Source organism: Phymastichus coffea, unplaced genomic scaffold, assembly GCF_024137745.1.
Source record: "Phymastichus coffea isolate CEN01 unplaced genomic scaffold, Cenicafe_Pcof_1.1 PCOF00008, whole genome shotgun sequence".
Classification (NCBI taxonomy): domain Eukaryota; kingdom Metazoa; phylum Arthropoda; class Insecta; order Hymenoptera; family Eulophidae; genus Phymastichus; species Phymastichus coffea.
In genome coordinates this window covers 5,927,895-5,953,889 of record NW_026706819.1, presented here as the reverse complement: position 1 = coordinate 5,953,889, position 25,995 = coordinate 5,927,895, and the positions used below count along the sequence as shown (strand labels likewise).

Here is a 25,995-nt window from a genome sequence, read left to right as displayed (position 1 = left end):
TTATTTCGTTTTCAATCGATTTCTGATGAAATCAAAATGAAGAAATATTTACGTCTCAGGACGTAACACAGCAGCCACCAGTTTTTGCCATGGGAGCTGCTGTTCGCACGTAAGTCACGCCTACCAAGCGCTGAGCCTCCACTAGCCTCACAAGACGTCTTGCGATACTAAAATGTCCATAGTGTATAAATTCGGCGACACATAGGTAAAGATCATACCAGACGTGACTAGCCAAGAAGCTCCACACGTAATCAAACCTCAAGCCAAGCAAAGTTGGGAATATAATAGCCCTATAAATACGACAACGAGCGGAATCTATACGTATAACGATATCGAACACATTCGTATGTTTATTGTGTTCCCTACAGAATGGAATGCGGTCCTTAATCAAACGCGTTTGATTTCGCCAGAAAATCCAATTTAGATCCGCGGATATCCGTTTCTAAATTACTTGGATACTCTGAACCGTATTGCAAATTCCACGTGGGAATCGGTATGGAGTCGATTCAGTACATTCGGATCAGCAAACGTCGCTGTTTTGGCAATCCTCATGATCTTTAGAGTAATTAAATTTGTCCTTGATACCATTATACATGGTTATGCCCTTGATTCCCTCTATGGCTTTAGCATAGAGGTGCTAAATTCTGGAACTCTTTAACTAACTTGCTACTTTACCTAGCTAGGAAACCTGAAAGAGGAACAAACACAGACAAGCTAAATAAGGAAGCCCGCCGGCAACACAGCTTAAAGAACGAACTGCTATCATTAAAATTGAGCGTAACGATCAACTAATCCAGCTCAAGCCTGAAAAACCAAGCTACAGACAGAGACAGATCTATCCAGTATTATCGGAACCGGAATTTCCACCGCTAATCAACAGAACATAAAAACCAAGAAATAATTATATGTCTAATAACATGGATCACAGAGCCAAAAGAAAGTTACTTGAAGACTTAATAATAGAAAAAAGAAAACTAATTATATCAACACAAATACAAGAAGAAACCGCAGTGGAATTTGGACACAGAATAAACACATCATTACAAAAATACATGGTCATGGAAAAAGCCGTATAAATGTTCTTAGTGGAAGTCACGGAAAAGGAAACTCAGAGAAAAAATTAGCTATATACGTTTTTATTAAGGACTTCAGATATGAAATCAGACGCGATGTTTGCCCTTTTTCCTTCTATAACGAATTACAAGGCGCATGCTTACATACTGTACAAATAGAAAAAAATCTAATAGACATCACTCGTATCAAAAGAAACTCCATCCGCCCTATATCAGAGTCTTTTAGAAAATAACGAAACTGAACTTACACAAAAAAAACAACCGTTTTGTATTATTTTTCTTTTTTTCTTTTTTTTAGGATACTGACAAGTAACTACAAGGCATCGCAGTAGCCACCGGCTTGTAACAAAACTCGACAACTACAAAACACCGAAAACCTTAACTGTTATCAGTTTCCTTCCGTAAAATTCCACAAAAAATTACAAAAATAACATTAATGAACAATCACTCCCTAGCAAAGTACCTCGCACTGAAAATACTTACATAACAAGTTAAACCTTATTTAAACAGAAATTACTTATTACGTCAGTAATAGCTTTTTACCTACTTGCACGGACTGTCATAGAACCCTACTTATACAACAACAGTTATCATATAACCTTGTCTACGTTAAAATCATTGGCCCTCACAAACCGCTGTACGTCATACGATGCATTAAATGCACAAATTGCATTAACCATGTCATCCGACACTATCCCAACCTTGCATTACCTATAGACGCATCTCCTAAACCACCCGGTATTGGCAGCCTTTTACCTTTCCGAACAAAAAACATTCGCTCTTTAAAACAATTTCACGAACACTACTCTGACTGTTTACACTCAGCGATAAAGTATATAGCAGAAATAAGAAGCATCCTCGAGAAATACACTAACAAAAACACTCCTACACAAATACATTACACCACTGGTCATCGTGACACAAAAAACACCGATACCCGAGACAAAAACACAACTAAATTCAGCGAACTACTTAAACCTAATACTAATGAGCCTACAGACACGTTCCCACGAGTGGCACCACTCCTGCTTAGTAGAAATAATAATACCTCCCCAACCATACCAATAAACACTTTTAACCAAATAGAGAATTGGGAATGGATTGAGCTTTTCAACAAAATTGCTGTCAACGCAGGACAAAAATTTTAATAATCACCACTTTTCCAGCTCATACTAGCAAAATGCTGGTACCTAAAATACTTTTCATCTGTCTACTAACTACTATGAAACAATATAATAATCAACCTGGAATCGCCTTTGAAAAAGGACCTAACATACGAATTATTAAAGAGAAATGGAACATTATCACCGTTGTTGACGTCAACTCAATACTTAAGTCACATTACAATTTCACCCAAACACTTGAGAAAATATCCACAGTTTGTAAGACAATCGAGGTAAACGACTTCATTCAAAATTCTATATACACAGTCTACGAGAAAACAAAAAAACTTGAACATGTCAACGAAGCGATCAGCACCTCTTTCAACGCATACGCTTTTGACGCACCCAACGGGGGGCGGGATGCCCTAGCATTACCAGATAGCCTCTTACTCGAATATTCTAATAAGGCTCTTGAAGATGTTTTGTATATGCGCGAGAGTAATTTAACCGAACATATAAACACAAATATTAATAGTATATTTTTCACAGTTGGAATAAAACTTATCTTAACTTTTTAGTTGGAATACCGATATGGTATTATATCTTGGTTTGGTGGAAGGTAATCGCGAAGACGCAGCTCGAGAATACCATCTTCGTGTTTAGGGTATAAGAGAGAATATGCCCACACCTAAAGCTATTGTGGTGACGGAACGGAGGTTACGCGAGACAGGCAGCATGACCGTGCAGAATCCTGGCAATGGACGTGCAAGAGAGCTACGCGATGCCCTTCACGATCCGATAGTCGAAACTTTTCACCGGGACCCAACCAACAGTTTGTACAACGTTGCCCGTGAAATGCAGAACAATTTTGGCATGAGATGCTCGTACAGTATGGTACAGCGAATCATGAAAGACGACGGACAACATCCTTATCATTATAGGCTCGTTCAGGAACTTGGTAAATTTTGATGCTAATTATTTAAAATATGAATTCATATAATTTGGATCCCAAAAATAAATATTTTTAATTAAATTATTTAAATCTTAAATAAATATATATATTTTTTTAAATTAAAAAATTTAAGATGAACCATAATATTAATATAGTTAAATATTCTAAAATATTATTTCTATTGCTATATTTTATTGAAGAAATAAAATTACTATGATAAATTGAAAAAAATAAATAAACACAATATAATGCTCTTATTGAATTTTAGTACTTCCAAAAGTGCGCATTTGCACTCACATTCACCATGCACATGCACGTTCACACGCACACGCGCAAACATATACAAACATGCTACATTGTTAGTATTCCGTTTTTACACATTTAAATATAATTAAAGTTGATGGCGATGCTGAACGATGCGTAGCTTATAGTTGATGGCTATTTGGTGAAATCGAAATTAATGAAGGTATCTTGGATCGGATTTTATGGCCGGATGAGTCGACTTATGGAAGAATTGGAATATTTAACCAGCATAATGAACATTCGTGGGATTATGAAAATCCTAATTTGATCAAAGAAGGTATATCGCTTCATAATCCATTAAACCATTAACGGGACCAGCCAGTGTTGTATAAGAAAGATTTAAAGTTAACTTTATTTATTATAAAAATCATTATAATGACAATATTATCAAGAAATTTATTTAGTTCTAAAGGGTATAGAATAATCTTCCATTTTTATAACTCGTAATTACTTGAATAACATTTAGGGTTCCTAGACAGTTTCCTTAACTGTTATCTTTTTTTTATTTTGAACGATCTTACAGGCTTTTTGGAATTATAATCAATACAAGTGTTTTTATGAGGGATAATTTTCTTTGCTAATATCTCTGCTCCAACGTGAACAAAGCAATTTTGTCAATGGAATCTTTCAGCTAGCTTTCAACATCGCTTCACTGTAAATATTTGGACAGGATTTATCGGTAATAGAATAATTGGTCCGTACGAGCTACCGGAACCTCTAAGTGGGAAAAATTATTGATATTTTCTTCAAAATGATCTCCCGGGTTTACTGAACGATCACTTGACGCAAGAGCAGCAGAACAACATGATCTTCATGCATGACGGAGCACCAGCTCATTTTGTTGTGAATGTCCGAAATCATCTTGATCAGGTAAAACTTCGATTACACAACACTCACACACATACATGTAACATACCCATACCCGAACATACAAATATGTAATACACATTCACACACACACACACGCGTAATATTCACACGCTATACACATAACGTACACGCATAAACACGTACGCAACACATACACAAGCAAGCACGCGCGCACGCGCCTGTAGCAGATACGAATACTGAATATTTGGAATTGAGTACAGAATTTGGGAATTGGGTACAGATATGTCCTGGACGCTGGGTTTATCGTAATGGTCTAATTGAATGGCCTGCAAGATCCACGGATTGTAATCCATGCGATTTTTTTTGTGGGGTTCATCGACGGAGAAAGTTTACCATGGCGAGGTACTTCAGAACATTAATAAATTGCGTCTACGAATAGATGACTTCGCCGATCATCTTGATCCAGACGTCATCAAGAGAACGACACGAGACGTAAGGTGTAGAGCGATCATGTGCATTCAACAGCACGGCGGCCAATTTGAAGAGTGTTTAGACAACCCGAATTCGATAGATGACGATAGCGATAACGATGATGATGACGATGACGAAGACATTGACGACGACGACAACGATTCTGACTGGGACATGAATGAGTGATTGCGAGTGTGTTAGTCTGCGAATGAGTAAGTGTGTGTGTGTGTGTGTGTAAATAATTTTTCTATGTTCCTTTTTATTAATAATTTCTGTATTCTGTATTCGTTATGATATTTAAGTTATATTTTTCATTTCCTACACATTTTATTCTATTGTAACGTCGTGGCAACGACACAGCTCAGGTGCGCCTGAGGCTTAGCGCAGTCTCAGGGTTTCGATGTCGCCAGAATTGCGATTTCTCGCCTAAACTAGAGGGGATCACTTATTAAGAAATTTACTAAACCGAGGGGGACAGTGCCACAGAGCCTATACTTCTGCCTTTAGATTCCGATTGAAAGTCGTAATCCTTGGGCGAGAAGCACCACGGGTCCTATCAACAGTAGTACCCGGGTTTTCCTAACAAAATTAATACCTGGAGCTTATCAAAAGTAGTATCCAGATAAAAAAAGAAAGGGGGGGGGGGGCACGAGCAATTTCTTAATTAGAAGAAAGAAAGATTTAAAAAAAAGGAAATAAAAATTGTTTCGTTTGCTTACTGTTTTTTATTGAATAATACGCCTTTTTCGGCCTGCGCGTCCTTATTTTAAATTAGTCGATTTTCCTTGTTTTCTCGTTCCGCTTAGCTGTTTGACTTCCTGCTCCTCACTGATAGCACTGCGTGATTGTTTCTTCAACTCTCTTGATTTTTTTCTTTTACACTTGATTTTTTTCTCCACACTCTCCTTCTCGAGGCTCGTATACATGGAGACTATATACAGGAGTGGAAGCACCATGGTAAGCACAATGTATAACCCGTCGGCGTTAGAAAGTGCCCAAAATACTCATCGTGTAACGATCGAACATGGGTGCCATCTTCCGGTGGAGCCGCAAATAATGTTACCGACGGTAGTCGATATGCACGATCGATATTATCGATCAGAATACATATATACCTACATAACATAATATGACTTATTTTTATGTTTACGATGTAACGAGTGTTACAACGAATATCGTACTTTAAAATTAACTTAAACATGAGCTCTGGATAGATCTATGAAAATGTGATTTTTATTTAAGTTATGAAATGAATTCATGATTGTTATTTTAGCGTCATGGGCTAAGGAAAAGTTCGCTTTTTTAATATTTATATAATTGCATTTTATACTAAAGAAAAAATAATTTCATATAAATATGATTGAAGTAATAAATAGATTAGAATAAATGCTAATAATCACACATGCATATAAATATACTGAACGGTATTTATGCTGCCATGTATATATATATATATATATATATATTGCAACGGTAGTCGATTCAATTAATCGAACCGTTCGCGATTCTGATTTTCGCGCGTTAGTTCTAAGTATTGAGAGAGAGAGGGGGCGCGCGTCTCAGCTGTTACTTGTGTAGTACCGCCAAAATAGTTTAGCACAGTGTTCCAACGATTTGCCAATAAAAAAAGTTTACTTGGATTTTGGATACGTGTGCAAGGGTGAGCGAGGAAGCAGCAACAGTAGCAGCATCACGGAAGCAGCAGCAAAAGCGACAGCAATTATACAGCAGATTTGCAATCGAGGCAGCACAGCTGATTCGGATCGGAGGAGCACCTTTAATTTGCTTCAACAATTACGGCTGATCACCGCAGGGTAGGTACACCTCCTTTAATTATCGCGTGACAAAATACATTTGGTATTTTGCCCAACCGTATTAGCGTTAATTTTTTGTATTCGCGCCGAGCGTTAGATCGCGCCAATATTCGTATCTTCTCTCTCTCTCTTTCTCACCGAAAGTTATTTAATTGTAAATCCTATTCGCGTGCGTCAGTCTTTCGGCCCGACAAAGACTGTAGAGATTTTTTTATTAATAAAATCTATTAAACTTATTCGCCGATTTCGTCATATAATTTTTCCTAATAGTTTAAACAATTGAAAAAAGCTTAGGTTTTAATCCGATTATAGCTAGGGGATTAAGTGGATTAGGAGCAAAGTCGATTACACTTAAAACTCATCGAGTATCACAAGGCACGTGACTTAAGATGAGTTCAACTCTGCTTGATCGAAGACAACTAAGTTAAGTCAGCTGACGTGTTAACGGAGCGGCGGTTTGCTCTGCATCGTGGGAGTTTGTTCTTAAATAAATTTCTCATTTTTGCAGATTTATCCCCCCGTTACAATATATATATATATATATATATATATATAATAACGAATTTAATTCATTCGTTATGTCTCTCTCTTCCCACACATGCATGTACACAATTTATATATTTATACTATATTTGAATTATATTATTATATTGTACAGCGGCCTGCAGCAGCCGACAACGTCGAAGTGTAAGGTAAGAGAGAGCCCGGCATGTCTACTAACGAGCCTACAAGCAGGGAGAGTCGCGTCCGCGTGTATGCGTGTATGCGTGTGGTCGCGCTGCCGAAAAGCGCGATGAAAGAGTGGGGACGCCTCCCGCGGCAATTGACTGGCAAACGTGATACGGGCGACACGTGTCTGGACGCGCATTGAAGTAGAGGCTTTTCCCTTTTTTTTCCTGCTTGGGCAGTTGCCGCGGTTTAGCGTTCCTCGACTTCGTTCTCTTTACTGGAGTGCTTGGACTTTCGACCTGGCTTTGCCCGGGATTGTTTGCGAGTGCGTACAGTGGTGCGGCGATTTGACAGAGTGGTGTGCGCGTGCTGGAGCCTAGTGCTAGGCAGTCCCGCGCTTCTTCACCACTGCATCCGGCGTCCGGGAACGCCGTTCGGCGAGCGAATACTTATTGTACAGAGGGCCTGGCCATTGCCATCGCATTGTAAGTACCGACTCGTCTAGCTCTCTCTTGCTGGCTTGCCGCTTCTCTCTCTCTCTTTGCCGACTTACTGCTCTGTATGCTTTCCCTTGGATGATTTATATAAATTATTTCTATCTTTTTTATCCTCTGTGCTTCTCTGGCTTTGTACCCGACTCTCACTCCCTATCCTTAGCGAATTCTCTGCGCTCGTCGCTACTTTTCGCGCTTTTCAGCCACTGCTACCTGCGACGCTCTACGCGGGCCACGAGGCTGCTTGACATAGTGGCTAGTTGAAGGGCTTGGCCACACGTGCACCAGCGTACTAGCCTCGTGGCATTCGTAAGTGGATATGAATAGAATACGAAGATGCGCCAAAAATGGTCCGAAGAATTAGGGCTAGAATTAAAAGATAATGATAAAGTGTGCGAGTTACATTTCTTATATGATGATTTAAATATAGCCGATAACTTAATGACTATTAATGGTGAGGTCGTTGTTATTCCTCGAGGAAAGATAACTCTGAAGGATAATGCCGTACCTCTAAGAGATGTAAGCTCAGTGGTGAGTAAATAATTATTACTGATATAAAGGGTTTGTTTTTGAAGCTACGCTTTTTACGGAACTTTTAGATTTTTGAGGTTGAAAATGAATTCGGAAAAACTATATCATTACAATATTCAAATAACTGATACGATATACATAGTTTAGAGGCCCACAGGGTTTTAGATTCAAACATAGGTCGAAAAAATTGGAAAGCTAAATGTACAAATAGAAATTTCGTGAAAATTGTAAAGCTATTTTTCATTACATAAACATTTGAGATATTATTTTCGAATTCGCTCTTATGATCAAACATTTGATACAAGTTTATATTTATGGTATTCTATTCAGAAACTAAATTTAAATTTCACTTAGCACAATGGAAAGATTGTACAATGAAAAGATTGACCTGAAATTAAGTAGTAAAATTGACCTGAGTTATTGTATTGCAGTGCGGAGTCAAACAGGTACCAAATCCGCCCTGTCTACCTGTTATTGTTCCGCAGTCTCTTTTGAATATTAAAATCTTACTTAAAATGAAAACGATGTTAAGACAACTATAAATTCTAAAAATTTATGATAGCTTAAATGAAGGTCTAGTATGCAGTTTTGAAGAAATCTATAATCATAAATTTTACTCATTTTAAATGTTTGTTACAAGAATCAATATAATAAAAAAGTTTATAACTTTATTTTAAAGCTATAAATAATCATTAGCTATCACTATGCTGCTTAGTTCTTTATATTTTATTTGTAACTACAATATTAACTGAAAGAAGTATCGCTTATGTGACAACTGCTCTCCTTTTTTCACGTTATGATTTTATTTAAGCTGTAATTGAAGAAAATTAATAAGTTTATTCCAACAAATATTTCTTTTAGTATGAAGCAAGAAAGGCACAAGAACTTGAGTATCGCGTAAACAGGATAAAAACATTCCAAGCGCCTTACCAGCAGGTAACAAATAAAAAATTGAAAGTACCTCATGTCAGCAGTGCTAATATTGTGTTGCAAGATGTACAAATGGAAGAAGTCATGGCTTTTCGAACCAGCACTATTAATCAAGAGGATTGTTAGATGGATGTTGAATACACAGTCGATAAAGTAAGTACATGAATTTATAATTGTTATTTTATAGTTAGTTAGTTTATTTATTTACAACTTATATGTTACATTTGGTTTTTATTTCTTACATTACTATTTGTGTCTCGTATCCAGTTTGTGTAGTTGATAATGTAAGTGTTGTATGTGTGTGTATGTGCGTACGTGTGTGTGTGTGTGTTGTGTTTTATTTTTTTTTTTTGGGGACGTCGAAGGCTGGGTAAAACCTTCAGTGGAACCCCAGGAATGTTGGATCCTGACAGGTACTAACGTTAGTTACGACTTCTGCCAGGACCTCCTCTTCATTATCTTCATGATCTTCTTTCTTCACCCTATTTTGTTAGACAAGAGGCCATCTCTTTCCTGCGTCTCCCCCACTTCGGAGGAGTTCGGGTCGTCAGATGTACACCTCAGTCTTATCTTCTCTCTTCGTCGTCAGGTCTGTATCGTCCTGTTCTTCGTCCGAATCTGCTCTTCGTGGCGTAGGTCTATGAGAACCTTAGTCGCGAAGGTTGTCATCTTCTTCCATGCTTCTTCTGAAGAAAGCATGATTTCAACCATAGTCTCAGGTGTTAGTCGCTGCCCCAGTGATGACTCTAGGTCATGTCTGTATTCCTCGAACCTGGGACAGGCAAAGAACACGTGTTCTGCATTCTCTTCTTGTCCGCTGCAGGCTGGGCACTCCGGGGAATCCTCGTATTTGTATTTATACAAGTACGCCCGAAAGCACCCGTGGCCTGACAGCATCTGCGTCAAATAGTAGTTGCTACTACCATGCACTCTGTTTATCCACTTGTCCACTTCGGGAATCAGGCGGTGCGTCCACCTTCCCTTTTCAGCTTTGTCCCAAGTCTTCTGCCATCGTGATAGGCTTAGTTGCCTCTCCCTTATTGTTATTTCATGCGCATCCTCGTTTGGTTCTCTTCTCCCTCTCTCGTAGACTCGTCTTCTTTCTTCAGCCAGCTCTTCCAGCGGCAGCATGCCCGTGATGACCTCTGCAGCCTCCTTAGACAACGTTCTGAACGCTGCTGCCACTCTAAGTGCGCTCAGTCTACAGACTGACGTAGCCATTCTCCGAATCTCTGTTGTTTTTAACGCTCCTGCCCAGATGGCAATGCCATATGTCATTACCGATGTTATAACTGACGCCAGGAGCAATCTTCTGTTCTGCTTTGGTCCTCCTGTGTTTGGCATAAGCCTTTACAATGCTGCTCTAACCACTGATGCCTTTATAGCGGCTTGCTTAACTTGCTCATAGAAGTTTAGACGGGTGTCGATCACCACGCCTAGGTACCTTACAGAGGGCTGGGATGTAATTTCGTGTGGTCCCACCTTAAGTGTAATGGTCTCAACTATCTTCCTGCTTGATATGAGTACCGCTTCGGTTTTGTGCTCAGCAAGTTCTTGTCCGATGAAGTCTAGATACTCTTTGTACCTGCCATAACTTAATCGAAAGAGGTTTTTCAGTTCATCCAGATATTTGCCGACTATTACCAAGGCTACATCGTCAGCAAAAGCTACTGGTGTAACAGCTCTTGGTAGTTGGACTCGCAGCAGTCCATCGTACATGATGTTCCAGAGAAGTGGTCCAAGCACAGAGCCCTGAGGCACCCCCCCAGTAACCTTATATTCTTGCGGTCCCTTTTCTGTATCGTACATTAGGATTCGGTCCTTGAAGTATGATGCCACCATCCTTTGTAGGTACTTTGGTACATTGAACCTTTCTAGTGCTTCCATTATTCTCTTCCATAGTGCTGAATTGAAGGTATTTTTTATATCCAAAGTAACTACCAGGCAGTATTCCTTGTTTCCACCTTTCCACCTTTTTCCAGCTATGGCTTTGCTTGCTGTTTCGACGACCAGATTAATGGCATCAAGGGTTGAGCGGCCCTTACGGAATCCAAACTGTCGTTCCGAGAGCTGTTTGTCTGTCATTTTTTCGATCTTTGCGTATATTATTCGTTCCAAGATTTTGCCGGCTGTGTCAAGCATACACAGTGGGCGATATGATGAGGGATCATCCGGTGGCTTGTTTCCCTTGGGGAGGAGAACAAGTCTTTGCTTTTTCCATTCTGCAGGAAACACGCCTTCGCTTAAGCACTTGTTGTACATCGTGAGGAATAGCTGTGGGTTAGCTTCTATGGCTGCTTTTAAGGCTATGTTTGGGATTCCATCCGGGCCAGGGGCCTTCGCGTTACCTATCTTGCTGCATGCTCTTTGCAACTCTCCTAGGGATATTAGTGGAGGCGCATCTATGCTAGTTTGCTCAACTCGGAACTGGTATTTCTCCCTCCGGGGAAAAGTACTTCCACTATCCTTTGCAGCATAGTAGGGCATGTTGGTGATGGAGTTGCCCGCTTTTTCAGGCGAGCCATGACGGTCTTGTAAGGTCTCCCCCACGGGTCACCGTCAACCTCTTCCACTAGCTCCGTCCAGCATAGCCTTTTGCTCGACTTGATTGCTTTAACTAGCTCTAATCTTGCTCTCCTGTGTTATTCTTTTAACTCCTCGATGTTCGGTCTCTTCTTCTTTCTTCCTCTTGTTTCGGCTCTTCTTGCTTGGATGCAATCCTTCCGTACGGCTGCAATGTCATTATTCCACCAAAAGGCAGCAGCTTTTTTGTTGTTTTTGCCACCTTTGCGTGGCATGGTTGCATCACACGCATCTGTAACTCTACTCATTACCTCTTCCACCATCGGTGATACGCTTTCTAAGCGTGTGGGTGTATTTGATAAAGCTCTCTGTTTCGAAGACGCTGATCTTCCATCCACGGTGGCACTGATTTCGACTGATTTGACTTAGCTGACGCTTGGTCGATACTGTCCATGTGATGAGTTTGTGGTCACTTAATGTGTACTCATCAGTCACCTTCCAATCATTGCCGTTTGACACCAGCCTACTGCTAACAAAGATTAGGTCAACGATCGAGAATTTACCATTTCTTTCGAACGTTGGCTCATCTCCCACATTTAGCAATACCACATCGAGTAAGGACATTGCCTTAACCAGTATGTGGCCTCGTCCGTTGTTTCTCTTGCTGCCCCAGTCCGTTGCCCAGGCATTAAAGTCACCAGCAATAGCCGTAGGGACATGTTCCTCAACATCTCTTGTCAATGCATTTATGAAGCTAGTGAAGTCTTCACTCTCCTAGGTTGGGGGTGGCGGAGCATAGCAACTGTAAAAGTAGACACCTCCGATCTTTGCGCGAACAAACCCTTTTTTCATTGTATCTGCTGCTTCTTGAAAAGGAAGCTTTCCACACGACCAAATAGCCGCCTTTGTTGAGCTATCTGTTGCCCAGGTCGGGAGATCAAGCTGTTTGTACGGCTCTGAGATGATGGCCACATCTGCTTGCTGCTCTCTAAGTGACTGCTCCAGCATGCTTTGTGCATCTGCACAGTGATTCAAGTTGATTTGCACCACCTTCATTTTCTTCTTTGGTTTTGTTTTCGGAGTTCCTCCCTGCGTACTCTACAGGTAACGTTACCTGCGACATGGTCGCAATCCTGTTGCGGGTCTGCCTCTGCACAGAGCATGCAGTGAGCATCTTCTGTGCACTGGGCTATTTTGTGCTCGTTTTTACCACATTTCAGACAGCAACCCGAGCGGTTCATGTCACTTTTACATTGTGTCGCGATATGGCCCAGATGCCAACACTTAAAGCATTTAGTCGGTTTGTTTACAACTCTAATAGGGCAGCTGATGGGCCCTATTAGTACCTTGGCTCTACCGATCGTGAGCTTATCGGCGAGCAGGGTAGGTAGTCGAACCAATGCCACCTGCATGCCGCCGTAGTAGTCACGCAGTCTTTCGATCGAGTCTACTGTGATGTTCCACTCTGGGCCTGCCACCTTCTTCAGCGCCTGTGCTACCTCCTCCTTGGAGGTCCCTTCCATTATTTCCTTAATTTCCAGGTCAGCCTCCTGTACTTTGCTAAATACTTCGGCTTCTCCTTCCAACTTTTCCATCACTTGCTTTCGGAGCTCTTCCGTTCTGCTCGTATTTCTGTTCTTCAGGACGAGGAGCATGTCCTTCTTTTTGGTTTTCCTGGTTTGCTTAAGCTCACTGCCCACTTCTTCGTTATCGCCGCCAGTAAACAGTGGCTCCACTTTCTTAAACAAGTCCGCAAATGACTTGTCTTTGGCTCGAATCAGGAGAGCGTTTGGAAGATTTTGGGGACCTCGTTTGGTCGGAGAGTGTCTCCTAGTTACCTTCTTCTTTTTTTCCTTTTCTTTCTTTTTCTTCCTCACAGTTTCCCAGCCCTGATCCTGACCTCGTCCGCTGCTGTTCTCCTTGGGTTTATCCATTTGTTGTTCGGGGTCATGCGCCCGTCCAGCCCGTGCTTCTGTACTAGCTTCCTTCGTTTCAGGTGGTGCTCTTACGGCGTGGTTTTTCCTTTTAGCAGCCCTGTTGCCTTCCGCGAGGGGCGGTGAGTTCGCCTTTCGCTTCGGCGTTCCATTGAGGGAGGACGGTCCGAGTTTTTCTGCCGGTGTCTGGAACAGCTCCCTTCTAGTAGGGGTGGGATTTATATCCTCCTCCTGCTCTTTCAGCATCTCCTTCTTCTCGCTCTTGAAGGCGTTCTTCACTTTCCGAGCCCGTTCGCGTGTAGTATTATTCACCGTTCTCTGCTGCTTGTCCTCCAGCATTTGCAGGAGGTCAGCTATAGCATCCTCGAGAAAGTTGAGTTTTTCTCCTAGATCACTTGTAGCTTTGGATGCCACAGGGGCCAGGTGACCAACACCTGCGGCACTGCGGTCATGTGATGACGACGCCGGGGAGCCCGCTTGCTCATTCCTCACTTGCGCCGGTACTAGGGTATCCCTCCCTTGCACCGTAAACGATTTACTTTGTGTTGTACACGCCATAATTGGTTTATATTCGGAGCTCCTACTCCTAGTCCGAGACCCTGGACAGGGTTTGTGTTTGGTCCGCGAAAGGTATTTTATTTCTCTCAGACCCTCTCGCTATTGGCGAACCAATAGTAAGCGAGCCTCCCTATCCGCCACCTGGGACGCGCCACGTCGGGGTTCACCTCCCCGTCCACTTAGCCTACTAAGTAGATCCGTGGTGTGTGTGTTGTGTATATATGTACATATGTAGGTGTGTCTGCAACTCTTGCATCTCTGTCTTCTGCGCCTGTCCTTTCAGCTTTTCTTCCCATGTTTTCTATTGATTAATCTTCTCTTCCTCTCTCTCTTTCCGAAATCTGCCTTTTCCGCTCTTCTGTTTTTCTCTTTCTTGCATATTTTCTTTTCAACTTTTTCCTTTCGGAGGCCTGCAATGGCTCGGTCGGTAGGGCGACGGACTCGCACCCGGTAGGCCCGGGTTCGATTCCCAGTTCCTGCTGATTGATACAAGCACCACTGAAAAAAGTTTCATGTGCTTTGTTCTCAAACACATTGCAAGCCTCCGTCGCTGATTAGCACTGATGAAGCATAAATAGAGCGACGTTAAAATAAAAAAAAAAAAAAAAAAAAAAACTTTTTCCTTTGTTACTTTCTTTTGCCTTTTCACCTTTGCCTTTCCTTTGCTTTTGCTCTCATTCGTGCTAATCATTTAATCTATCTTTCTCCTTATTAGGGCTTTGATACCTTTTTCTTATTTCCTATTGCTCCCTCTGCCTTTCCTTTCCTCAACCTCACTTATTTTTCCTTAGTATCTTATAATTTGTCTTCTAATTTACCTTTTTCTTTCTCTTCTTCGATTCTTCTTCTTTTCCATTTTGCTCCATCCTCCAATACCTGCTTCCTCTCGCTTGTGTAGTTGCTAGTACTTGTGTTTTATGTGTGTGTGTGCATGTTTATGTTTATTTGTTTGCGCGTGTGTGCGTGTTTTGTGTGTATGTGTGTATATGTGTGTGTATGTAGATGTGTCTGCGAGTCTTGCTTCTCTGTCTTCTGTTTCCGTCTCTCTTTAGGGTCTTGCAATTTCGTCTTCTTGTTTTTCTTTTTCTTTCTTCTCTTCATTTCTTCTTCTTTTCCATTTTATCTCCATCATCCACGCTATCTTTTCTTTGCTTCCTATTATTATTTTTTCCCATTCTTCCCCTTCCTTTCTGCTTTTTTCACATTTTTCTACTATGTGCTTCCAATTTTCTTCCTATTTCATACACATTCTGCATCTCTTATTTTCTTCTTTTTCCCAATACCTGCTTTCTTTCGTTTCATTACCTAACCTAAACATTTCCCTTATTTGTAGGCCTTTTATTCTTCCGTCTCCTTGAATTTCCTTTAATCTGTACATTTTCATTTCTTCTTTCAGTTCTTTCCACTTGTTTATGTATCTTGATTTTTCTAGTTTTTCTTCTGGTTATTTTTCTACTTTTTTCTTTAGCTCATCTCTTATTTCTTCCCAAAACTCTTCCCTCATTTCATCTCCCTCTTCCCTCTCTCTGTATATTTTACTTTTTTCTAGCCTTTCCTCTCTCTCCTCCTTCTTACCCTTTTTATCTTTTCCATTTCTTTCCCTTTTCTTTAGTTCTCTCCATGCTTCTTTTTTTATTGAGCCATTTCTTTCTTCTCTTATTTTGTTTCCAAACCTCATTGCTCTTTCTAATGCTGTTTCTTTCATTTCTTGTCTTTCTGTTTCCCATCGTATTAAGTAACTTGGCGTATTTCTATCTAATCCTAATACCCACTTTATGTATTTTAGTTGTAGTGTCTCTATTTCTTCATATCTCTTCCATCCCCAGATTTCTGCTCCATACATAATCACGCTTTTCGCCAGTGCATCGAACAGGTTCATCCTTAGCTCCCAGTTTTCTCTAAATAGCTTTTCTCCTAGCCCCCATAGTCTTCCGAGTCCCATATTTATTTTCCCTTCTACCTTCTTTATCTGCTTTTTATTTCCGTTATTTCTGCTTATCATATATCCCAAGTAGTTGTACTCTTTAACCATCTCTATCTTCTCACCTTCCCATTCAAATTCTTCTTCCTTCCCCCTTCCTCCTCCTCTCCTGCATTTTATCATCTTTAATTTTCCTACATTTAACTCTAATCCTCTTTCTTCCAGATATCTTTTTAATTTTTTCAGCATTGCTTTCATTCCACTTCCGCTCTTTGCCATCATCACTATATCATCTGCATATCCAAATGTCCATATTTTCTTCCTTCTTATCACTACCCCTCCTTTCTGCATATGCTTGATTTTCACTTCCAGGTCACTTGAAGGCAAGATTAAATAGCGTGGTGCTCAAAGGGCACCCTTGCCTTACGCCTTTGTAAGTTTCAAACTCCCCAATTATTTCTCTTCCAACTTTTACCTTACTCCCTGTTTTCATGTATATTTCTTCTATTCTTTTCCTAATTTTTCTATTTATCCCTTTCTCTTTCATTGTTTGCCATATTTTCTTCCTCTTTATCTTGTCAAAAGCGGCCTTCATGTCGGCAAAGAATACAAACAGCTTTCCTCCTTTTTCCCTTATTTCCTTCTCTATTATTGTTTTTAATATATATATTGCGTCCATTGTTCCTCTTTTCTTCCTAAATTCCATCTGTGTATCGCTTAGCGTTTCTTTAGCTTCTAGTTCTCTTTCCAGCTTTTTCCTCAGTATTTCCGCATATATTTTATATCCCGTGTCCATCAGCGTTATTCCTCTATAGTTTTCTCCTTCTTCTTTCCTCCCTTTCTTATATATTGGTGCTACTATTCCCTTCCTTCATTCTTCCGGATATCCTTCTCCGTTCCATATTCCGTTTTAGCATTTTGTCATATCTTTTATCAAGCCTTCCGTGCCTTTCATCCACGCTTCATTTGCTATACCATCTTCTCCTATCGCCTTTTTCTTTTTCATTTTTCTTATTACCTCTTTCACTTCTCTTTCTTTGATTTCTTCACCTTCCTGTCCTTCGCTGTCTTCGGTTTCTTCCCCTTTGCTTTCTTCCTTTTCTTTCTCTCCCAGTTGTTCCTTGAAGTGCATTAACCATTCTTCTTTTCCTATATTTCATCTAACTCAATTCTTTTCTTCCTATTGCCATTCACTATATCCCAGAATTTTCTTCTCGTCTTATCTTTTCTTATTTCTTCTGCCACTATTTTCCCCTCATTTTCTTTTGCTTTTCTTATTTCCTCTCTGTATTCTCTCTTTGCTTCTAGGTATTTGCCTCTGTCTCCTTACCCTTTTCTTACCTTATTTAACTCTGCCATCACCCTAGTCCTTTTTATCTTGCATTCTTTTCTCCACCAGCTTTTTTCGATCCTTTCTTTTTTTTATCTTCTTTTTGCGTTCTTCACTCTATTTTTTATCTCTTTCCATTTTTCTGTTCCCTCTATTGCGTCTATCCATCTTTGATACTCCCTTATACCTTCTTCGCTCCAGTAGTCTATCATTCTTTCTTCCTCTTCTTTTCTTTCTTCCGCTATTTTGTCTCCCAATTCCACCTCTATTGGTAAGTGATCCGACTTTACCCTCTCTTTTATTTAAACCCTTTTTATTGCCTCATCACCTTCCTCGTTACCTACTACATAGTCTATCATTGACATTCCTCTCGTTCCTATATATGTTATTTCTCCCTCTTCATCTCCTTCTTTTCTCCCATTCATTATCACTAAGCCCCTTTCTCCTAGCCATTTTATTATTTCTTCTCCCTCTGCGTTGAACGCACTTTATCCTTGGCCTTTATTTCTTCTAGGCTTTCTTCTGTCTCCCATTCTATCCCTTCATTTCCTGTTCTTGCGCTGAAGTCTCCTATAATTACACAAGCCGACGAGGAAAAAAACCCAGAAATCAGACAGTACGTTCCCAAAGGTTTTTGGTGCGCTGAAACCGAATCTGACCTCAGAAATGCTCCATCACCCTAGGTTTTCGAGAAATCCTAACCTAAAAGTTCAAAAAATACGATTTTTCACTATATTTCGCGTAGTATTACGTCGTAAGCCAATTTTATTTTAAAAAACGAGTAATGCTATATCAAAGTACTACTCTTACCTTTTAAAATTTTTTTTTCAGATTTAAAAAATCTTTTTTTTCCATCGAGATATCGTAGATTGAATTTGAGTGATTTAGCGATTTCGTTATAGCAAGAAATAGTGGCGAATTTCCGAATAAAGAGTTATAGTGTAATTATATGTTTTTTGGGTCACTGAATCCAAATTTAACGTCAGAATAACTCTATAATCTCAATTCTCTTAACCCTAGAGCCCCATAACCTGTGACGCTGTAACCCCTGACCGACATACTCCAAAGTCCTTAACTCCCGAGCCCTTTAACCTGCTGCGGTATAACCCCCGACCTTCACACCCCAATTTCCTTAACCCTCGAGCCTTTAAACTGTGAAGCTATAACCCGCAGCCCTATCGAGGGTTAAAGAAATTCGGGTTTGGTGGACGGGGAATACCGCTGGGTCAATGGAACAATGATAGACGTCATTTCTGCGGTAAAAGAAGGTAGAAGAATTTGTGTCTGTGATAGGAAAATTCATATCCAACTTACGTATACAAGTACAATTTACGTTTACATGCAAGTGTCTATAACTTGCGAAATCGATCAGCTAGGATTTTTAATCTTATATTTTTCTGGTCTACTATCGATGAAGAAAGTATCTACGTTAGCAGATATCGGATTCACTTAGGGCCTACATTTCCTTACTTGAGGATAACCGTGTATGACATTGCTCAAAAACTACAAATTTTTGTGCTTCGTTCTTCATCCGTGTTAGGGATCGTGTTTGAGCGGCAGGCTAACGGATAAGTCACTGGAATTGAATTATTGGTATTATTTCTCGTACAACACTGCGTGCAGTACTTTCATTGATTTTTATTATAACTTCATTTTTCAGAAATTTTATCATTACCCCATTCCGGTATTAGAATAAGTTTATAATATTATTCGTGTTTTAACACTGCTTGAAAACTCCAAGTTTTTGTGTTTTACTCTTCATCCGTGTTAGAGATCGTGTTTGAGCGGCAGGCTAACGGAGAAAACACTGGAATTAAATACTTTCTATTATTTCTCATATAACACTGCGTGCAGTACTTTTACTGATCTTTATTATTACTTTGTCTTCTAGAAATTTAATTATATTTACCCATTTCGTTATTAGAATAAATTTATAATATTACTCGTGATTTCCAATTAACTTATAAGTTATTAAAGCAATAGTCAGCCATCATGCTCTCATTCCGTCTACCTTGATAATGTTCCTCTTTGTTTCTGAAATCTTGATGAAATCTTTCACCCATTTCTTCACTGAACGCCCCAACATTGTCCGGAAGTATTCCAAATGTGAAAACTAAAAGTGTATTTTCAGGCTCATCAAACACCCTAATTTTTGAAAATTCTGTAGCTTGATCGACAGAATAGTTTTGTATTTAGGGTCCCGGTGGTTTCCGAGAAAATTCTCGGTGACACTTTTGAAACTTATCCAAGCATTTCTCTAATTAGTCGTCATTGTCAAGAGGAATTCATCATCTTTTATAAGTGCTCGAATCTCTGGCCCTACAAATATGCCTTCCTTAATTTTCGCTTCAGACAATTTAGGAAATTTGCCCTGAAGATACTTGTAACATTCGCCTTCCTTATCTAGTGCCTTGACGAATTGCTTCATCAAGCCCAGTTTTATATGGCGTAGAGGTAACAAGATATGTTTAGTATCAACAAGGTTCTCATGGACGACATTGTGTGATCCAACAACCATTCCGATTCTTTTCGTGCATTCTTTCCGAACCCAATGCTTGGATATTGAAGGGATTGATATGTAGAGACATACGGTTATACGATAGCAGCTTGAAGTGCTGATTGAGGAAATTCTGGCAAAGGAGTCTGAGGTTGCAGACTTGCAGGGCTCGGGGGTTGAATATAATTTGGAGGCTTGAGGTATTCTGCGTAGCGAATTTCGGTATGAGGGTTGGGGGTTATAGCGTCGCGGACATAGGACTCGAGGGTTGAGGAAATTGGGGTGTGATGGTCGGGGGTTATAGCTTCGCAGGTTAAAGGCTCGAGGGTTGAGGAAATTGGGGTATGAGGGTCGGGGGTTATACCGCAGCAGGTTAAAGGGTTCGAAGGTTAAGGAAATTGGGGTGTGAGGGTCGGGGGTTATACCGCAGCAGGTTAAAGGGCTCGAGAGTTAAGGACTTTGGAGTATGTCGGTCAGGGGTTACAGCGTCGCAGGTTATGGGGCTCTAGGGTTAAGGGAATTGAGATTATAGAGTCATTCTGACGTTAAATTTGGATTCAGTGACCCAAAAAACATATAATTACACTATAACTCTTTATTCGGAAATTCGCCACTATTTCTTCCTATAACGAAATCGCTAAATCACTCAAATTCAATCTACGATATCTCGATGGAAAAAAAAGATTTTTTAAATCTGAAAAAAAAAATTTTAAAAGGTAAGAGTATTTCTTTGAGATAGCATTACTCGTTTTTTAAAATAAAATTGGCTTACGACGTAATACTACGAATAATATAGTGAAAAATCGTGTTTTTTGAACTTTTAGGTTAGTATTTTTCGAAACCCTAGGGTGATGGAGCAATTCTGTGGTCAGATTTGGTTTCAGCGCACCAATAACCTTTGGGAACGTACTGTCTAGTTCCTGGATTTTACCACTTTTTAAATTTTGTCGGCCTGTGTTATTGTTTTTCCTCTGTTCTCCTCTATCTTTCCGTTTAGGTATTCATAGTTTTCCTTCTTCTCGTGTTGCATATACACCGATGCCATCATGTATTTCCTCCCTCCGATCTTTATTTCTCCTACTATTACCTCACTTGTCCTTTCTTTCTTCCATTCAACCTTACTCATCCCTTTCCTCTCTCTAACCGCCATTATTCCTCCCCCTATTTCTCTCCCCCTTCTTCCTTCCCTTATTGAGTTTCTCCACTCTATGTTGTACCCTTTCAGTTGTTTTTCCACACCAGTTCTTGCCCCTTGCCTCTTCACCCAGGTTTCCGTTAGCCCTATTATGTCGAATTCCCTAACATATTCCCAGTCGTCTTCCTCCATACTTCTCATCCCCGCCACGTTCCAGAATAGTATCTTTATTGCCTTCCTTCCCTCTCTCTCCCTTTTATCCCTATTGTTTTCAAAACCCTTCCGCCCTTTTTCCTACCATTTTTCCCTCTTTCTCGCTTCACCACCATTCTTCTTCCTCTAACTTCACCCCGTTATGCCTCATCTTTACCTCTTTACCTTTACTTTTTATTTCTCTCGTTTTCCTTCTTACTTTCTCTCTTATCTTCCTCTGCTTCCACGTCCAGTCTTGATCTATGTATATCTTTTCCTGTCCCAGCTTCTTTTTCTTCTTCATAATTCCTTCTGTTTGTTCCCATGAAGCGCATCTAATTTGCCACATATTTTTTCCTCTTTCTCTCCGATTATCCCTCCCCGCTGTCCCTCCTATTCTTCTCAGATTCACTATCTCTCCTTTCATTTCTAGTTCCTCCCTTAACCAGTCCTCTGCCTCTCCCTTCCCATCTTTTCCCATCTTAACTCTTCCACTAAGTCTATCACTATTATATTGTTTATCCTACTTTCTCTATCCATTTTTTCTCTCATATACTCTAATTTTTCCTTATTGCCTATTTCTATTCGTCTTTGCTTCTTGTTTCCTCCTTATATACTTTATTTTAATTTCACGCACTCCTCTTCCAACTAGTTCATCCTCTCTCCCCATTTTTCCTGCAGTTTCTTTTCTCTACTTTCTGCTTTTTCCCTTTCTTCTATCGTCTCTTTCTTTCTTTCTTCTCTCTCTCTCTTGTTCTCTCCTAACTTTTCCTATTTCTTTCTCCCATCTTTCTTCTCTTCTTTTCCCCTCTGCCTCCATTCTTTCCATTTTTCCCATTATTTCTTTAAACATTTCTGTCCATTTTTTCCTTTCATCCTCCCATACCTCTCTTAAATCCCTTATATCTGCCCATATCTTTTCCATTATATCTTTTGCATCACTACTTTTTCCCACTTCTCTTATCGTGTTGTCCAATCCTTCTCCCCTTTCTCCTTCCATCTCGCTCCCCTCGCTTTCACTCTAGCATCTCTTTGCCTCTCTCATTTTTCCTCTATTATTCTCCCTCAGCCCCTATCCGCTCTCTCTCCCCCTCACCACCTTTACTCTTTTCTTCTTTTCCTCCTCTGGGCCTTTCTTATCCATCCTTCCACCTTTATCTCTTAATTTTTCTGTTGTCACAAATCTTTCCATCACTATCCCGTACGCCTTAATTCGACTCTCTAATTCTACTCGTGATCCCACCTTTATCCCCTGTCTTACCTTTTCTGTCTCCGCCTTTACTTCTTACCGCCCCTCCTCTCTACCTACCTTTCCGGCTTCCTGATTTTCTCTCTTAACCTCAACATTTCTTTTTTCTTTATTCCTCTCTCTCTGCTTTTTCCTGCTCTTCTCCAAGCCTCTCTCTCTCTCTACTCCACTCCTCTTCCGCCTCCACTCTCTTTTCACCTCTATTTCTCTCCTCAAACACTTTTCCTCTTTAACTTTCTCACCAAAACTCGCACTCACATCCAAGACACGTCCACACTCTTCCACCGGCATTCTTATTCCTCTAATTGTTATTTTATGTTTTATATACTTACAAAACAATACATTAATTTATCGATGAAAAATTTGTAGGGTATCACCAGCAACCATTTTACAACTGGTACACAGTTGAATAATTCTGACGTCAATTTTAGCATACTGGATATAGTGCGAATTCTGAAATAGACTCATCTGAGATAAAATTAGGCTTGGGGGGAAAAAGATAACAACATTTTTTTACACTTACTGATTTCAGCCTACTCGTTGTAAGGTGTTGTTTACAAGTACATTCAAATATGAATGTAACAGTTGAGTTCTTTTAACATTTTCAAAATTTTAAAATATTATATTATATAAAATTATTAATTTGTTATCTTACTTTTCCAGATTTTGCTGTCTGACAAACAAAAGGTGGCTAATTTTTCAGGAGTAACCGTAATTACATCATTTGACGATATAATTCAGATTTTACAATATTTAGAAGATCAATATTTATGTCTGGGCACTGGTATTTCGCAAAAAAGGTATTGTTATGAAAAAATAAACTATCAACTCTCGGTAAATGTAAAAACTATTTGGACAATAAAGAATATTTCTTTTTCTTTTTCCCAGCCGAGCTGACACTTGTTCCATTAGTGAGAACATCGGTGGAAGGTGTACATTTTGTTTGAGAGAAAAAATTAAATTAGAAAACAGTAAGTTATCTATTGAGAAGAAATATAGTGATTTATTGAAAAGCAACAGATCCTTGCAGAAAAAGTACGATTCTTGCATTAAAAAGGTAATGCTTTACTTAATTAATTTTTGCAAGTATTTAAATATGTCTATTTTAATTTATATATTTTATTTTGGTTTTTAGCTTGACGAGGCGAATTTGCTTTGTATTTTATTGGTAATTATAAGCACTTTTACTCGTTTTTTCATGCTGTCCGGTTTTTAACATTCTGGCGCCAGGTTTATTCTTTTTTTTAGTATTATATATAAAAAATCTGACCCTATTATAGGACCGTATTATATACTATAGGAGAAATATTCAAGGAAGCATTCGGCCAATCTCGTTGGCTACGTATTTTCTTAGTAATTTTCCTTACCTCGATTGGATCAGAGCATAAACAATTGGTCATCAAATACTTATATCCTTCTTCTTGGTTCAAGTAGTCAAGTAATTCCAAGGTTGCTTTGAGAGTGACAATAAATCCTGTATATGTGTTGTTAGTCAAAGGAAATTTGAAATTATTTTCGTGAGCTTTTGACTTCCACTCCTGTAGATATGTAATAAAGCTCACAATTGCCTAAAAATAAACATAAATAAGTGTCAAATTAATGTAAAACAAATAAAAAGTGAATATTAAATCATTAGCTATAATTTTTTTTATTATATTTGTATTATATTTTTACCTGCCGTCTGGAGCGATTTTCATTTATGCGCAAAGCATCACCTGATGTACGGGATCTCATTGCATCTATGACAGCTTTTACTTTTTTAATAAAAGCAATGGTCGGCCCTGCATCTTTCAATTTCTCATCATCTTTGTACATTTCCATAGCCACAGAAACTCTTGCGGAAAAGATCTGTCACATTTATCGTTTATTATTATTTTTATTTAAAAAAGAACTATAACAAAATTAATTTAGCGTAAATAATTATAATCAGTTTTTACCTGCATAGCCATGAGAACGTTCATCGTCATATAACCTTGAGGATTAAGATGATCTGGCGTCAAAAAGTAGGCAATTTTCAAGGTATACTGAAGAAATGATTCATGGTCTAAAACAGCTTGCCAATGAGCTTTTTTTACCCAGCCATCAGGAGTCTAAAAAAATACATACGCTTTCATTATAATTAGTTCAGGTATTAAAAGAAAAACAAATATAACATTGTTATAAACATTATGATAAAAATAAAATAAATTTAAAAATATTTACCCAAAACTCAAGCAGCTTCATAATAAGATTGCATAAGTTTTTCCATAGATGCGATGGATCTGAAATAAACCATAGTCTTCGTATGTGATTTATGGGATGTCTGTAGCTTACAATATTTTCGTCAATACCCTTACTGGTCCATATTTTTCGATTGACGTTTGCAGCATCCATTCCAATCGCATCTACTGTCAAACCTGTTTTCGCGACACGTGCTATAGCCTCTACTAGTAAATTATCTAATATGTCACTAGTAGTCTTGCTTGCGGCAAAAGCTCCTATTGGCTGTAACATAACATTTCATTTATTTGAATTGCAGACGAAACAGATGATAAAACGTTTATGAAAATTCCAATTTCTCTTACCTGCATCCACGATCCAATAAAGGGCTTGAACACTAAACAAAGGGTTTTGTTAGTTTGCGTGTTCTGTAAGCTATGAGGTGTCCAGAGTCCGTAGTCGATATATCCTCGTACTAGCCAATTTTTATCAAGGGCAATAATTTCACTAAGAGCTATTTCGTCTGCCAATATAATCACTAAAAACAAAATGAATATGTTAATATAATATAAAAAGGTATATATAAAAAGGTATATATAGGATATACAGGGTGTTTCAGACCACCCGCCCACCCCCCAAAGTATGCCGAAAAAGTATTTTTTTTCAAAAATTGATAACGCAATTATATATAAATCGAGTACGCTCTATCGATTGGACGTAAAATCAACTTCCGGTTCCAACCGGAAATGGCCTATTCAGACCGGAAGTGCATGAAAATCCATTTTTTTAAATGGAACATGCATACTTTTTTTTCAGATTCAGATTCTACGGTAAAAAATACGAAAATTTCATAAGAAGAATTTTTTGAAAAAAGTTGATATTTGACCTCAAATTGACGTCTGAAGTCTGTAATCCACCAGTTCGTACTCAAGCTACGAATATGCACGCTTTAACAATGGAATAGGATAATGTGGCTCCTCTAAGAGGTTTTCGGGGTCGCTGAGTCCGAATCCAAGGTGAGTTTGATCTTATCAGGCCATTTTGAGGTCAATTCAAGGTCATTTAGAGGTAAAACAAAAAAAAATATTAGATTTATCAAGAATGAAGTACTTTTAAAATTTTAGCCTTAATATTACAAAAATATGAATCTCGTCGTTTTTTCATTTATTCTTGTTATTATTAATCTATGTATTTACATAGCGTACTTTTATGAAATTAGGGGAAATGAAATTCCAAAACAAATTAGTTTAGCGAGATAAAAATCTTTATTCTCAAAACATAATAGA

General features: G+C 39.1%; 1 protein-coding gene across 1 annotated transcript in view; it reads right to left on the bottom strand.

Moving 5' to 3' along the window:
• Window positions 1–24,553, bottom strand: part of LOC131669740 (uncharacterized) — a 140,708-nt gene extending 116,155 nt beyond the window's left edge. Inside the window, exons 1-3 of the mRNA XM_058944850.1 lie at window positions 24,448–24,553; window positions 24,185–24,358; window positions 23,878–24,078 (exon numbers count right to left, since the gene is read on the bottom strand). Of these exons, the coding sequence (XP_058800833.1) occupies window positions 23,878–24,078; window positions 24,185–24,358; window positions 24,448–24,477 (405 nt within the window). The 5' untranslated portion in view covers window positions 24,478–24,553. The remainder of the gene's footprint in view (window positions 1–23,877; window positions 24,079–24,184; window positions 24,359–24,447) is intronic.
• Window positions 24,554–25,995: the final 1,442 nt, after the last annotated feature.